The 15,540-nt window shown below is 45.1% G+C and overlaps 1 protein-coding gene across 1 annotated transcript; it reads left to right on the top strand.

Annotated features, from left to right (window-relative positions):
• The first annotated feature begins 11,554 nt into the window (after positions 1-11,554).
• On the top strand, positions 11,555-12,430 carry LOC125314135. The gene has a single exon (XM_048275617.1). It carries the CDS (start codon positions 11,555-11,557, stop codon positions 12,428-12,430), a length of 876 nt encoding a protein of 291 aa, XP_048131574.1.
• The last annotated feature ends 3,110 nt before the right edge of the window (positions 12,431-15,540 follow it).

Here is a 15,540-nt window from a genome sequence, read left to right as displayed (position 1 = left end):
AGAACCTCTATCTTTTCGAACGGTGCAACCTTTTCAAACCTCGAGAGTTCATAAACCCGACTCGCCAAACACTCTTCTATCTTAGCAAGTCTTCTTATCTCCTCTTCCATTTTGAGGACCTGTTTCTCCTTCTTTTCCAAATCTATCACAACAGGAGGATCCTTAGGCGGTCGCTCCGGGTTCAGAGTGGGATTAGCGGCGGGCGCCGGATTAGTGTTTGTTCCATCAGATGACCCCGCAGGGGCTTGAAAATTAGGGTCAATATGGTATCTCCCCTGACTAGCGATTAGCATCGCCTTCATCTTCGCCACCATTGTGGCGATCATATTCATTTGATTTTCCAGATTACCCACACGAGGTGCGAGCTCTTCTTGTTCCATCCTTAACTTGCGCGTTTTGTTACGAGTCCTCGTATTTATCACTCACCTGTTTTCAGAACACCAAATCGGTATGGAAAATATTAAAGGATTGGAGACTTTGATCCGTGGTAATTGACTTTTTCTATATGTATGCATGAAATGCTTATAAAAGAAATAATATGTATCTATTACAAACCAGATTGTTCAAAAGTGTTCAAAAGACAACAAATACGCAAAATCTAAATAGGGGAATGGATCTATCCAAGTCGGGGACGCTTCCACTCTTCTTGCTCTTCTGATCCATTGGAATCCCACAAGTATGGGTCTTCTCCTTCTTCTGACATCCACTGCTCCGGATCCTCGGGAACGTACGGCTCTACCCCCGGTACATACGGTACTATGTACTCTGGCTCATAGCACTCCACTTCTTCAATCCGAGGAGATACGCACTCGGGTACATATGGCTCGACCATTGATTGGCGATACTCCTTAAACTTCTTGATATACTCCTTAAAGGCTCTATGAATGTTCATCTCATCATCCAAATAATCCGGCCATTCAACTTGTTGTAGCGGGGAGTTCTTCAAAGCGTGAAGAATAAGTTTGATCCGGGCCCGATACAACTCCTTTGTTTCCTTAGTGAGCTTTCCTCGTGTCATATCAAATGAGAAGATCCCGGGACAAACATCCGGTGGTATCTCTTGTAGAACTCCAAATTGCCTCACCACTCGGATGGGGTAATACGCCACGGCGCCAGTACACCCCAATAAGGGGATAGGGCTACTTCCACACCCATAATGCGAGCCTCCACAATCTTGGGCCAAGTCAAACGCCATCTAACATGTTCAGCCTTCAAATTGTCTAATAGCTCAACCCACTTTTTGAATGAATATTTGGGTACAAGGGATTGACACTTGAGGAAGGATTTAAGAGGGTGGACGTGCTCATTGATCTCATAGCACCCCACTCGGAGTTGGAAAGTCTTGATATGAGAGGTGAACCACATGTGGAGTAGCCCACTAGACGCTTGGAAAACGGCCTTTCTCGAAGTTTTGGAACGATTTAGGGAAAGAAATGTCTCAACTAGAATCATGTACGAATAATCCCAGCAACAACATGCTTGTCCGGCTATATGGGTTATGGAAGGGTCAAAGGTAGTTCTAGAAGTTGGGAATAGGACAAATGCAAAGAAAGCCAAGATGAACACCTTTCCCGATTTATGACCGGTTTCGGTGGGTAAAGAGGAATAATTGTTGAAAAGGAACGAGAAGGTGAACTTGTTAGAATTGGATTTGTAAACTTTTTCAATCTCAGAAGTTTTAAGACGGAGAAAACTCGATAACGAACGAGTGGAGTCCATGTCCAAAGGAGGTTGAGCTATTCGTTTTTCAAATTTGGCCCCAATAATAGCGGTATACTCCTCGAGCATAGGGGTCAGCTCTAATCCTCGGAAGTTAAATGTCATTGTGCGCACGTCCCATGCCTTGGCTAGTGCTTGAATGAGCGTCGGTTGGTATTCCACTTTGATCAAATCTATAAGTCGTCCCAAACGTCCTTCCACGTAGGCTTTGTTGACAATGTCGAGGCGATCCCACCATATAGTGAGTTCCTTGCGCGGTATTGGGATGACTTTGATGTCTCCATTCCCCATGATCTAAAAATGCAAAAATGATGATCCTAAAGTCAATTACCACAGTTTAATATGCATATGCATGAAATGTGATGCAAATGTGCTAACCAAATTCCATGTCATCTTTTGGTAACATGAGGGTCAACTACCCCTACTTGACCCAAATAAGCCAAATAGGGTAGTTATGGACCTAATCTCACTCAAAGATGGCATGTAATTTAATTAGGATCGTTTAAGCGTAATCGGGGTAGAAAGTCGCTCACAAATTGACAACTCATGGAATTTACAAGTCTAACATAATAAAGTCGAAAAAGATAAAACATGATAGTATCTAAAGATGTTCGGACAATAAATGTCAATGAAAGTACATAATAGACTCAAAATATAATGAAACCTAGAAAATGCCCCAAAGTCGTACTAAGCTAGACAATCGGAACGGTATCCTCATCGGATGAAATCTCCACTATCTCGGGAAGCTTGGCATCTTCTTCATCATCGGAAGATATGGTGATGACTTCCTCCTTCTTAATTGGGGAGTGCTTTGGGGCCGTCTTGGTCGCACAAGGCCTCTTCGCCAATTTCATATACAACTCCCAAATTCTTTCTTTCTCGCGCTCGAGCTCCAAATATCGTCCACATCGGGTATAATCGCAACTCTCGCTACGGATGTGGTTCCGTCCATTGAGCTCTGGTCCATGAACAAATCCAAAGACTCGAAATGTAGCGGGTCCTCGGTCCTTACGCCGAACGGTCCTCCGCTCCCATGTGAATACGTCGGGTACATCAACACGACCTCGGGGCGCCATCTATCTAAAAAAGAAAATTTGACCTTCAACCCCGATCACTTAAACGATCTTACAAATTGTGATGATATGTCGTGAAAATGCATGATATGCAAAATTTAAATTTACAAGTTCAAAATAAAAAGGGTAGAAAGCCTTACCAACTGATGTTACTCTTTTTTGGTTTTTGGTTTTAGGTATACCAACCGTCCATTTCACATGCGCATGAGACAGGTGAGGTTTAACTCTAAAGAAATCAAAAAGGCTCGGGTATGGACCTAAAAAGGCTCCCGCTATACAAATCGATGGGCCGCCCACAAGTGCAATCAAACAACAAGTGGGTAGGACCATCAATCTTGCATAGTGAGCGGGATCAAATATGGTCAACCCAAGTGCAATCAAACACAAGAGCTTCGCATACCGATCCCTATCTATGGCGACCTATAAGGGTGATTCGCGGCTCGAGTTTAAGCGCTTGTGTGTGCAGTGTCGTGATCCTCAAAATATGCAAGACATGCACAGCAATTTATATTCAAAACACCGCTTCAATATTTGCATAAATAAACAAACAATCCAAAACTCCATATCTGCATAAAAAATAGTTAGCACGTACGCCACCCCTTATAACTCCCATACGCATCAACATTTAACACTTTCCGTTAAATGGACGTACCTCATCTTCAAGAGCATCTCGCGAAAAGCGAGGTTAGAAAACAATCAACATTTTTTATCGGCTTAAGTCCTCTTGTACTTCCCCGGTGGAGTCGCCAGTCTGTCGCGACCCTCCGCCGGCGGTCGTCTCCCGGCGGGGCGAGTAGGGTTAACGAGCCGATCCTCCTTTTATACATATTTTATGTGGGATCGCAGGTCTCTCCCAAGACCCATTACTCGAATCGCGATGTTGGGTAAAATTTATAAAATATCGAAATTGACCTTGTGTGGTCGGGTGGCATGTGCGATGTGTACATGCAATTTGGAGTCGCCACCGATCGATTTATTGGAAGGTACGATCGGAAAACCTTACCGAACGGTCGGGAGAAACCGTTCGGTTCCGCGAAAACCAGAGATTTTTGGGTCCGGGGACTTGGTTACGCTAAATTTCAAATTGACGCCCTTTCGGTTACCGATGTCGAGTGTTTTTTTAACCTAAGAATTCATGCAGATGCAATATCGGGTGAAGTAAGTCCTAACAATTCTAAGTATTCATGCAGATGGGAATTTTCTATCCTAATCAATCACAATCAAAAAATTTAATGCGCAATCAAAATCATTACAAGCAATCAAATCAATCAATCAAGGTTTGATATGTCTAAAAATAGCCCTATCGGCCCACACAAGAATCAAATTTGGGTTTCGGGGTTGGTTAGGGAAAATTTGGGGCGGAAGGCCCAGAAGGGTAGGATGGTCATTTTTTGGGGTTCGGGACCCGAAAATCACAAAATTTCGATTTGGCCAGTTGAATGTGGCCATTTCCCATTTTTTGTGATTTTCTTGAATTTTTCTATTTTTTGGAATTTTTATTTATTTTTCAAAAATATTGGAAATTTTCCGGATCGACATAGATCGACCCTCGTAGTCTCAAAATTTTCGATCCAGACTTTATGAGTCCCGAATCGATCTAGGAATTTTTAGAAATTTTTTGTGAAAATCTCGGAATTTTTATGAATTTTCTAGGTATTTTTGCAATTTTTTGGATTTTTGGAAATTTCTTTCTATTTTTTATTATTTTTTTATTAATAGACCGGACCGGGTCAACCCGGTCAACGACTGGTCAAACCCGGTCTGACCGCCCACGGACCCGCTCGGACCCTATACAACGCCGTATACGTATCTATACTATTTATTTTTTGATTTTCTAATACTATTTTCTAATATCCGAATATAAAGAAAAGAGATGGACTACTGAGATCAATCCTCGATTTGATCTCGGCCGTTGACTTGCCCTCAGACAAAAACGACGACGTCTCGGCCTTCTTCATAAAAACGATGCCGCATAGCCCTTGAACGAATGAACGGCCACGATTGGCCCTAAGAAATGATCTGGACCGTCAACTATCTCTTAGATAAAACGACACCGCATCTGTTAACAATGTGAACGGCCACGATCGTAGCCGGAATCGATCCGGACCATCAACTCAATCTCTCGACAAAACGACGAAGTATCGATTTATACAGTGAACGGCCGCGATTAAAACCTAAAGCCAGATCTAAGCCGTTCATTCCTATTGAGACCTAAAGGGCGACGCTTTGGACATTCCTCCTAAAACGACGTCACCTAACTAATGTGTAGACGGTCGGGATTAAACCCTAGACTCGATCCGGACTGTTCAATCTACCTAAGGCTAAAACGACGCCGCACACCCTAGACTAAACGGTACCGTTTTGATTTTTTTTATTTTCTAACTAATATATCTAATATCCGAAAATAAGTAAATACTAATCCGACGGTCCTAAATCAAACTAAACTAATTACCCTAGCCGTCGGATCAAAGCCGACTAGGACTGTTCGCGCTAACGACTAAGCCAACTCAGCATTGAACTGGACCTATCACCAAATGACACCTAGGACGCCGACCGTTTGACCGCGCCACATCGGTCGTCTTCTTCCTCTCGACGACGCCTAAACGGACGACCGTGGTTCCTCCAGCGAGATCTAACGGTGAGATCTCGCCGGATCGACGTGAAACCACCGCCGACCGACTCGCCTCTACCCTCAGATCAACATAGTCAAAAATCAAGAGGTTTCATCCCTTGAATCACTAAGAATCAAGCTCGCACGAGTTCGACATCTCAGAACACAATCTCATCACACAGAGCATAACAATCTAATTCAAGCTTCAAAATCATTCAAGGCAAGTTCAGAATACTTACCTCGGGTTCGGATCGAACCCGCAGTTGCTAGGTTTGTCGGGCCGAAGTCCGGCCGGACCGCGATAGGTTTGAGGTTCGACTCGGGTTTCGAGCAGGGATCGATGCAGAAAGAAGGTGCGATGGTGGTTAGTGAGGTTCAAGAAGTAAAAGGCACACAACAATTTCATGGAATATGCTCGAGAACGTATGGTGCCATAATCGCACAGTGTCAAGCTCGAGAAGTGAACTCACCGCTTTTGGAGGTTCGAGGCCGATTGAACGTGCACGATCGCTCCACTAAGATGACAGGAAGCTTCGGGAAGTGGAATGGCAGCTCGAGACGGCCTGGACCGCTCGGACGAACGGCTCACGATTCGAACTCCGGCGAGGCGGTAACGGTGCTCGCCGCAGTTTCTCTCTCCTATTCTCTCTCTTTCTCTCTCTATTCTGGTGTGAGAACGAACAAATGAACCTCCCCTTTGCTCTGGAACCTTCTCGCTTTTTATACTCAAGTTTCAAAAACACGCGCGCACGGGCAAGTGTTCACCGAGCCCTTCTCACGTGCCATCACGCGGCTCCTGGTCACCGGACGGTGACGGAATCGATTAAGATTCCGTCAACGTCCGTTTGGCCCTCCGTCGACTCAAAACGAACATTAATTCATGAAATTTGGCACAGTGTTGACTTTCCGCTCCGCCGTGCCTTTGACCGGCGATTCCGCCGTCTCCGGCGGCCATTGGCCGGGCCGCCGGTGGCCATCAACGCCCCCTGACTCGCACAACAAAAACCCTCTATCAATTGAATCAATTAGGGTTGAATTGGCTCTCAATTTGGTCACCGAAATTCATTGTCAAATCTGCAAATGGCGCGGCTGAGTTGGGGAAGAAGATGGACTGTGCTGGACCGGTTCGACCGGTCCGACCGGCGGTCAGACCGGTCCGAACCGGTTCGCACAATGAATTTCTCCCAATTTTCAAAATTAAACAAAATTGGCTGGGAATTTTTTGTAATTAAACTTCAAAATTGAACTCGGGGGCCTGGATATTGTCTAGAAATGTGTTTTTGCGCAAAATTTCCCATCAATTTATATGAAATCCCCAAAATTTTCTAAATCGGCAAATTGGGGAAAAGTTCAATTGAGTGTCAATTCGATCAAATTGGACCCCGAGACCTATGCCAATTGATTCAGAATGTGTGAAAACATAGGGTGACAGTCCAATTTTACCATGATAGTCCCTCAATTAAAAGTAATTTCAAAAATTGGCAAATTAAGGGACTAAATTGCAAATAATTTGGGAATTTTGTGCAATCCGTGCAATTCGCGCAATTAAGGGTGCAATTGATCAAATTGAAGTTCAAAGGGGCTGCAATTGAATGTCTAGACCTAAAATGTGCAAAAATTGCAAATAAAAAGACTCAATTGGTATTTTTTATGCAAATTCAACTTTAGGCATTATGAAGGAACACCTAAAATTGAACTCAATTTTCAATTTTTCTTGAGGTCCATATGAAAAGGGAATTAAAATAAAAATATTGGATATTTTTGTGTATTTTTGTGACCTCGAAAGGTATTTTTTTATGGATTTTTCAAGTATTTTCCTATTTTCCGAAAATATTAAAAAATGTGAAAAATATGAAAAATTATTTTTTGTTCAAAAATGGTTCCTTATGCTTGGCCAAGGCTTCCAATGTTGATTTTTTAATTTTTTGATTTTTTGTGAATTTTTAGTGAATTTTGGAAGATAAAACTAAAGAAAACCTGACTAAAAATTCGGATGTCAACAACGGGTCTCTCCCAAGACCCATTACTCGAATCACGATGTCGGGTAAAATTTATCAAATATCGAAATTGACCTTGTGTGGTCGGGTGGCATGTGCGAGGTGTACATGCAATTGGAGTCGCCACCGATCGGTTTATTGGAAGGTACGATCGGAAAACCTTACCGAGCGGTCGGGAGAAACCGTTTGGTTTCGCGAAAACCAGAGATTTTTGGGTCCGGGGACTTGGTTACGCCAAAATTCACATTGGCGCCCTTTCGGTTACCGATGTTGAGTGATTTTCTAACCTACGAGTTCATGCAGATGCAATATCGGGTGAGGTAGGCTCTAAAGGTTATAAGTGTACATGCGGATAGGGATTTTCTATCCTAACAATCACAATCAGAAAAAATTTAATGTGCAATTAAAATCAACACAAGCAATCAAATCAAACAATCAAGGTTTGACATGTCTAAAATGGCCCTATCGGCCCACACAAAAAATCAAATTCGGGTTTCGGGGTGATTTGGTGAAAATTTGGGGCGGAAGGCCCAGAGGGGTAGAATGGTCATTTTTAGGGTTCGGGACCCGAAAATCACAAAATCAGGGTCGGGCCAGTTGAATGTGGCCATTTCCCATTTTTTTGTGATTTTATGGAATTTTTCTAATTTTTGTAATTTTTTTGAATTTTTTTATTTATTTTTTGAAAGATCGGGAATTTTCCGGATTGAAATGGATCGACCCTCGAAATCTCAAAATTCTCGATCCAGACTTTATGAGTCCCGAATCGATTTAGGAATTTTTGGAAATTTTTTGTGAAAATCCGGGAATTTTTGTGAATTTTCTAAGTATTTTTACAATTTTTTTTTGGATTTTTGGAAATTTATTTTTATTTTTTTATTAATTTTTTATTAATAAACCGAATCGGGTCAAATCGGTCAACGGCCGGTCAACCCGGTCCGACCGCTCGTTGCACTGCTCAAAGACCAAAACGACACCGTATGCTATTATTCTATTTATTTTTGAATTTTCTACAATTGATTTTCTAATATTTGAATATAAAAGAAAAAGATGGACGGCCGAGATCAATCAGCGGATCAATCTCAGCCGTCGGGCCTTTACTAAACAAAACGACACCGTATCGGCCTATTCAAACGGACGGTCAAGATCTACTCTGGAATTCATCTTGACCGTTGACTCGATCTCACTAAAACGACGCCGCTTCTTAACATCAAATGGACGGCCATGATTAAATCTCAAGACTTCATCTCGGCCGTCGAAGCCCACTAATGTGACATCCCAAATTTCGACCCGATTCAGAACTAATGAATGAATGAATATCCGACGATGTATTCCAGCTTATATCTCGCCCGAACCGATCACTCATGGGTTGACTAACCGAAGGGGAGAGGCCGACCAGGAGGTACGACGTAGACCAAGGAAACTCGCTTGAGAAATGGCACTTAGACCCTAGGAATTGTCGAGGAAAAGTTTTGGGACCGTTAAGGACTGGTCTAAGAACGATTAAGGAACATATGGCTAGTGTTGTACGATTGGGTCGCGGGTGGTTCCACTCGCCAACGTACAATTTGCCAAAATCTCCTTAAATCGAGCTATGACGATCGGGATAATCGGAACTAGCGACGAACCCTCGCATTCCTGGGATAATCGAGGTCGCCAAATCTCGAGTATTCTAAATAATGATGAGAATCACGAGGTTACTACGCTTACGTGCCTAATAAGCCGCCCGTTAGTTCGAGATAAATTGAAATCAAGATCGGCGGTATTCGGAAGTGAAATTGGAATTGGTTCGGGGATCGAATTTGGAGAGGTCCAACGAATAAATTTTTGGACATCGTCTCATCGAAGATTTGGACCTTGGAATACCCCTTTAAAATTTGGTTAACCCTTAATCTCGATCGATTTAGGGCCTAATTACTTGGAGTAAGGTTAATCGCGTTTAGGGAATATTAATCCCCCATGTTAGTCGAAATTCTAGAAGCCACCAAAACCCCATGTGCTCTTAGATTTCAAGATAGGGCAAACCCTTGAACCCATGGACACAACTTGATGGACTAGGGGACAATACCCTTGATTGACTAGAATAGTCATCTTGAATGACAACCCTTGATTGACTAGAATAGTCCTCTTGATTGACAACCTTCCATCACTATTCACACTACTATTCCCTACTATTCATGTCATAAACCTAACCCACCATCTCTTCTTCCTTGGAAATTGGAGAAACCACTCCCTCTCTTTCCCCATCTCCCTCTCCTTCCCTTAGCCATTTTTGAGCTCTTCTTCCACTCTCTCCCCATATACTTGACCGAACACCTCCATTTCTCTCTCTCTCATTTTTGTTCTCTCATTCACACTCACAAGCTCATCCCCTCTCTCTCGGCTCTCTCTTCTTCGACGTGCAAGGAGGAACACCATCGCCGCCCCTTCCTCTTTCCTTTACGGCCGTGAACCACCGGAGCTCCACGTCGGCGAACCACCACCATCTCTCTCCCTTGGACGCCGGAACAGCAGCCGGTTAGAAAAAGGGGCTGCCTTGTTCGGTTCCTTCGACTTTCAAAGAGGTAAATGTCTTGGATTTGACCATAGATTATGGAGGAACGAAGGAGGATGATTATACGTGAATTTTGTGAGAGTTTCATGGACTAAAGGTGGTGTTTTCTTGCTTAAATCGAAGGGGACATCTTTGGACAGATTCTGGTCGCGCACGGTGGAGGCTTGATCGCCTATTTTTTCTTCGCCAAAAAGGACTCGTAAGTGGTTCTAATCTTTCCTTAGGCTTGCAAGTACTAAAGAGCATGTTAGATGGTTAGTTTGGGCCTAATAAAGGCTGATTGTGCGAGATTGGGGGAGAAACCGGTTCTGATTTGGAGTGCTCGGTTAAGACCCGAAATTTTGGTGAGTGAAATGAGCTTGTTTCTATGTTAGTTTGGGGGTAGAAGAGGGGTCTAAAGTGGTGGTTATGGGTTGTGCATGTGGGATTCTTGTTTGGATGTGTTTGGGCTCGAAATGACTTGTTTTGTGGAGATATGGGTAATGGCCGAATTTAATGAGGGACAAGGGCGAAATTGCTGAGTTGGGATCCTAGGTAGTCCAATGAACATGTGGGATGTGGTATTGAGCGTCAAAAATGCGACGGGAAAAATTAGACTCAATTCGGACTAAATGGACTCTCATGTGATTTGCTTGAACCAAGTGGAGTTTCTATGCATTCTGGTATGCCATGACCATTCTAATGGTATGTGTGGTCCTTGGATATGTCATTCTGTTGTTTATTTTGTCCGGGCTGTTTTTATCGTTCCGCTTGCTTTGCATCTCGCATACATTACGTTCGTTGTGGATCCCGGTGAGTTGCGAGTCCTCCGGTGACCTTGCGGGATGCTGGTCGACCCGTCGGGCATGGGACGTGACATCCCCGTTCGAGTGGTATCGGAGCAAGGTCAGCTCGATCCCCGTCGTTTGAGCGATGGAGTGATAAGGAGGAATGACTTTAGAGCAACCACTAGTTGAGACTTTAGGCGATCGCGAGTCTTAGGCACGAAAGCATGACATTTGATGTGGTGCATGCGTATTGGCGGGAGTTGGGTCTTCATATCGTGCAATTGTGTGAATTGGCAGTGAAATTCGCTTGATGTATTGGATTGCTTGTGTTGATTTCACTAAGCTGCAGATGCGACCGGACCGTAGGTACGATTGAAAACCCTTGCTGTGACGCTATGGTTGCTGGAGTACTATGATTTGGTGATTGCATAGCTCGTTTCCCTTTGGTTTTGGATGCTTGATTGAGTACCCGTGGGTTGGTTGCCTAATGACCGTGAGGGATCCTAATATGCTAGTTGAGAGTAGATATGCTTGAGTGCTTGGCTTAAGCCCCGATCCCCGAGTAATTGTAGTTGTCAGGTGTAGTGAAACCTTGCCGAGGCGAGCGACGTAACTAGAGGAACAAGGGGAGCTTCTAGCTCGAGAGCGCCCGCAGTAGAGGACCCGAGAGTAGATGGAGTTCTTAGAGCCCTGGAGGAAATTGGTAATTTGATGGGCAGACAAGCTCGGGAAAGAGTTGCTGCCGTGGCTCAGCGCTGCGAGGCTGCTTGTGGCACGCCAATGTGGCAAATGGGAATAACCATGGAGGAGGAAACGGGAACGGGAATCACCCGATGAGTCAACCGGTGGAACAATTTCTGAAACCGAAACCAGCTCAATTTGATGGTGCTGGAGATCCAGAGATGGCACCTCGTTGGATTGAGAAACCGGAGAAGGCCTTTGAGGTTCTTGGGTGCACCGATGAGGAGAAGGTGACCCTAGCGGCTTACCGGTTAGAGGATACCGCAGATGATTGGTGGAAGGCCACCGGAGGAAGGATATTTCCCGAGGGCGCTACTCTCACTTGGATTGCCTTTACTGAGGCATTTAACGGGAAGTATTTCTCGGAGACCGCTCAGGAGCGGAAGTTGGTAGAGTTCCAACAACTTCGCCAGAACCGGTTAACAATCGACCAATATGAGGCGGAGTTCGCTAGATTGTCAAGGTACGCGCCGAGGATGGTGGAGAACCCAATAGACAAGGCACGAAGATTTAGGGATGGATCGAGACTCGACCTTCGCAATCGAATGATTGCACCGAACTTGAGGACTTATGAAGAGATGTATGAGAGAGGTCAAATGATTGAAAGAGACATGAAGGAAAGGGCTGCCGCATCTGGTTCGCGGTTCGCTCCTATTAGAGACCGTCGCCGGTTTGGCAAGAGGCCAATGGCGGACAACAGGCGCTTCGTCCCTCCACCCTGGAAGAATATTGGGAAGCCAAACCATCGTACCAGCTGGAACTGTCGTTTATGTGGTAGGAGGCATGGGAGTGGACCTTGCCCAAGTAGGACGAGCGCGTGCTTCAAGTGTGGCCAGCTGGGTCACCAAATAAGGAACCGCCCGAGTCAAGCTCCGGAACAGCGATCGCAAGGACAACGGCCTCGGTATGGATCACCGGCGGGAGCCGCCCCGCGTAACGACTTGGGTAGGCCGCCAGCTCAAGGATGAGTGTATGCTGTGGCACGCAAGGAGGTGGAGAACACGCCTAGCGTGGTCACGTGTACGGTTACATTATGCGATCATGCTGCATATGCCTTGTTTAACCTTGGGGCTTCGCATTCATTCGTGTCTGCTCAATTTGCTGATTTAGTCGGGTTAGAGTTAAAACCGTTGGAAGCAATATTGCATGTGGCTACACCCTTAAAGAGTGAAGTGTTGGTTTCCTTAGGGTGACAGGACTGTAAAATAGTGATTGGCGGTAGTGAGGAATCGATTGATCTTGCTGTGTTGCCCATGTATGATTTTGATGTTATAGTCGGGATGGATTGGTTAGGCAAGTTAAAGGCTGTGGTTGATTGCGGGAGCAGGGCGATTCAATTCTTTCCCGTTGGTTACCCTAGATTTGATTTTGTCGGGGGTCGAGGAGGAACGTCGATCCCTTTAATCTCGTCACTTGAGGTGACTAAGCCGATGCATGATGGATGTAAGGATTATTTAGCAGCTGTGTTAGATCCGACGGCGGAAGGACCTAAGTTGGAAAACATACCGGTAGTGCGTGAATACACCGATGTGTTTCCTCAAGATTTACTTGGATTGCCACCCGAGAGAGAAACAGAATTCTCTATTGAATTATCCCCTGGGACGGAACCGATATCGAAGGCGCCCTATAGAATGTCCCTATCCGAGTTGAAGGAGTTAAAGGTGCAAATGCAAGAACTATTGGACAAAGGGTTTATTCGTCCCAGTGCTTCACCTTGGGGAGCACCAGTGTTGTTCGTAAGGAAGAAGGACGGGTCGTTGCGGTTGTGCATCGACTATAGACAGTTGAATCAGATGACTATTAAGAACAAGTACCCATTGCCGAGAATAGATGACTTGTTCGACCAACTGCAAGGTGCTTCGGTGTTTTCGAAGATTGACCTAAGGACAGGGTATCACCAATTAAGGATTAAGAAGGAAGATATCCCTAAGACCGCCTTTAGGACAAGGTATGGGCATTATGAGTTTACAGTGATGCCTTTTGGATTGACCAATGCCCCCGCTGCGTTCATGGACTTGATGCATCGAGTGTTCAAGGAGTATTTGGATAAGTTCGTCATAGTGTTCATAGATGACATCCCGATCTACTCGAGGAGTAATGGTGAACATGAGGCGCACTTGAGGATTATCTTGCAGACATTAAGAGAACACTCACTCTACGCCAAGTTTAGTAAATGCGAGTTTTGGCTGAGTAGAGTGGCGTTCCTTGGGCATGTAGTTTCTAGAGATGGAATCTCGGTGGACCCTTCTTAGATTGAAGCGGTGATGAATTAGCCTAGACCGACAACGGTGACCGAAGTGAGGAGTTTCTTGGGTCCGGTAGGCTACTATAGAAGGCTTGTGGAGAAGTTCTCCTCGATAGCCATGCCCTTAACTAGATTGACGAAGAAGGAAATGAAGTTTGATTGGACTAACAAGTGTGAAAGGAGTTTCTAGGAGCTTAAGCACAGTCTGACTCTTGCACCAAGATCGACTATCCCCTCTGGACCAGGAGGCTATGAGGTTTATAGTGACGCGTCTTTGAAAGGAATGGGCTGTGTACTAATGCAACATGGAAAGGTAGTGGCGTATGCCTCGCGCCAATTAAGACCCCATGAGATGAATTACCCGACGCACGATTTGGAACTTGCTGCCATAGTCTTTGCCCCGAAGATCCGGAGGCATTATTTGTGTGGAGAGAAATTTCAGATCTATACGGATCACCGTAGTCTAAAGTATTTATTTTCCCGGAAGGAGTTGAACATGAGGCAACGTCGGTGGATAGAGTTACTCAAGGACTATGACTGCGACATTCCGTATCACCCCGGGAAAGCAAATCGAGTAGCGGATGCGCTAAGTCGGAAGTCGAGTATGGCGCATATGCTAGTAAAAGAGTGGACTTTGCTGGAAAGGATAAGAGATTCGGAGTTCAAATTGGAGGTCTGTCGGTTGTCCAACTTGATGGCGACACTAAGGATTGAACCCGAGATTCGGGATAGGATTAAGGCATTGCGATCGACGGACCCCGACCTCCAAAAGATATTGGGAATGGAGGCGGATAAGAGGAAACCGGAGTTTCAAGTGTCGGGGGAAGGAATACTGAAGTTTCGTGGGAGGCAGTGCGTGCCCAATGACGAAGAGCTCCGAGAAAAGATTTTATCGGAAGCGCATCGAAGTAACTATAGTATCCACCCGGGATGTACGAAGATGTATCAAAATCTCCGCCAACACTACTGGTGGAATGGAATGAAAGTAGATATCGCCAAGCATGTGGCGAAGTGCTTGACGTGCCAACAAGTTAAGGCACGATACTGTAAGCCGAGCGGAATGCTACAACCTTTAGAGATTCCCGAATGGAAGTGGGAGCACATCACCATGGATTTCGTAATGGGGCTACCAAGGAGTCAACGAGGACACGATTCCATATGGGTGATTGTGGATAGACCGACCAAGTCCGCACATTTCCTACCGGTACGAAAGGACTTTGATATGGAGAGGTATGCGGGGTTATACATGAGGCAGATAGTGCGCTTACATGGAGTCCTAGTGACGATTACGTCCGATCGAGACCCGAAGTTCACGGCCATGTTCTGGAAAAGTTTACAAGAGGCCCCGGGAACAAAACTGCGCAGATAAGACGGCGCTACCATCCCCGGACCGACGGACAATCAGAAAGGACCATTCGGACCTTGGAAGACATGCTAAGGGCATGTGTAATTGACTTCAAAAGTGGATGGGAGGATCAGTTACACTTAGTGGAGTTTGCCTATAACAACGATTACCAACAGAGTATTCAGATGGCACCCTTCGAGGCATTATATGGTAGGGCTTGCCGAACCCTCTCTGTGCTGGGACGAAGTTGGTGAAAGAAGCATAACTGGGCCGGAGTTGGTGGAGAGATCCGTGGAAGCAGTTAAGGTGATTAGAGAAAGACTCAAGACGGCACAGAGTCGCCAAAAGAGTTATGCGGACAAGCGACGAAGACCTTTGGAATTTCAGGTCGGAGATCATGTATTCCTCAAGGTGTCGCCGATGCGAGGACTATCAAGATTCGGCAAGAAAGGAAAGCTGAGTCCTAGGTACATGGGACCCTTTGAGGT

Source organism: Rhodamnia argentea, chromosome 3 (assembly GCF_020921035.1).
Source record: "Rhodamnia argentea isolate NSW1041297 chromosome 3, ASM2092103v1, whole genome shotgun sequence".
NCBI lineage: Eukaryota > Viridiplantae > Streptophyta > Magnoliopsida > Myrtales > Myrtaceae > Rhodamnia > Rhodamnia argentea.
This window is presented reverse-complemented; position numbering and strand designations above follow the sequence as displayed.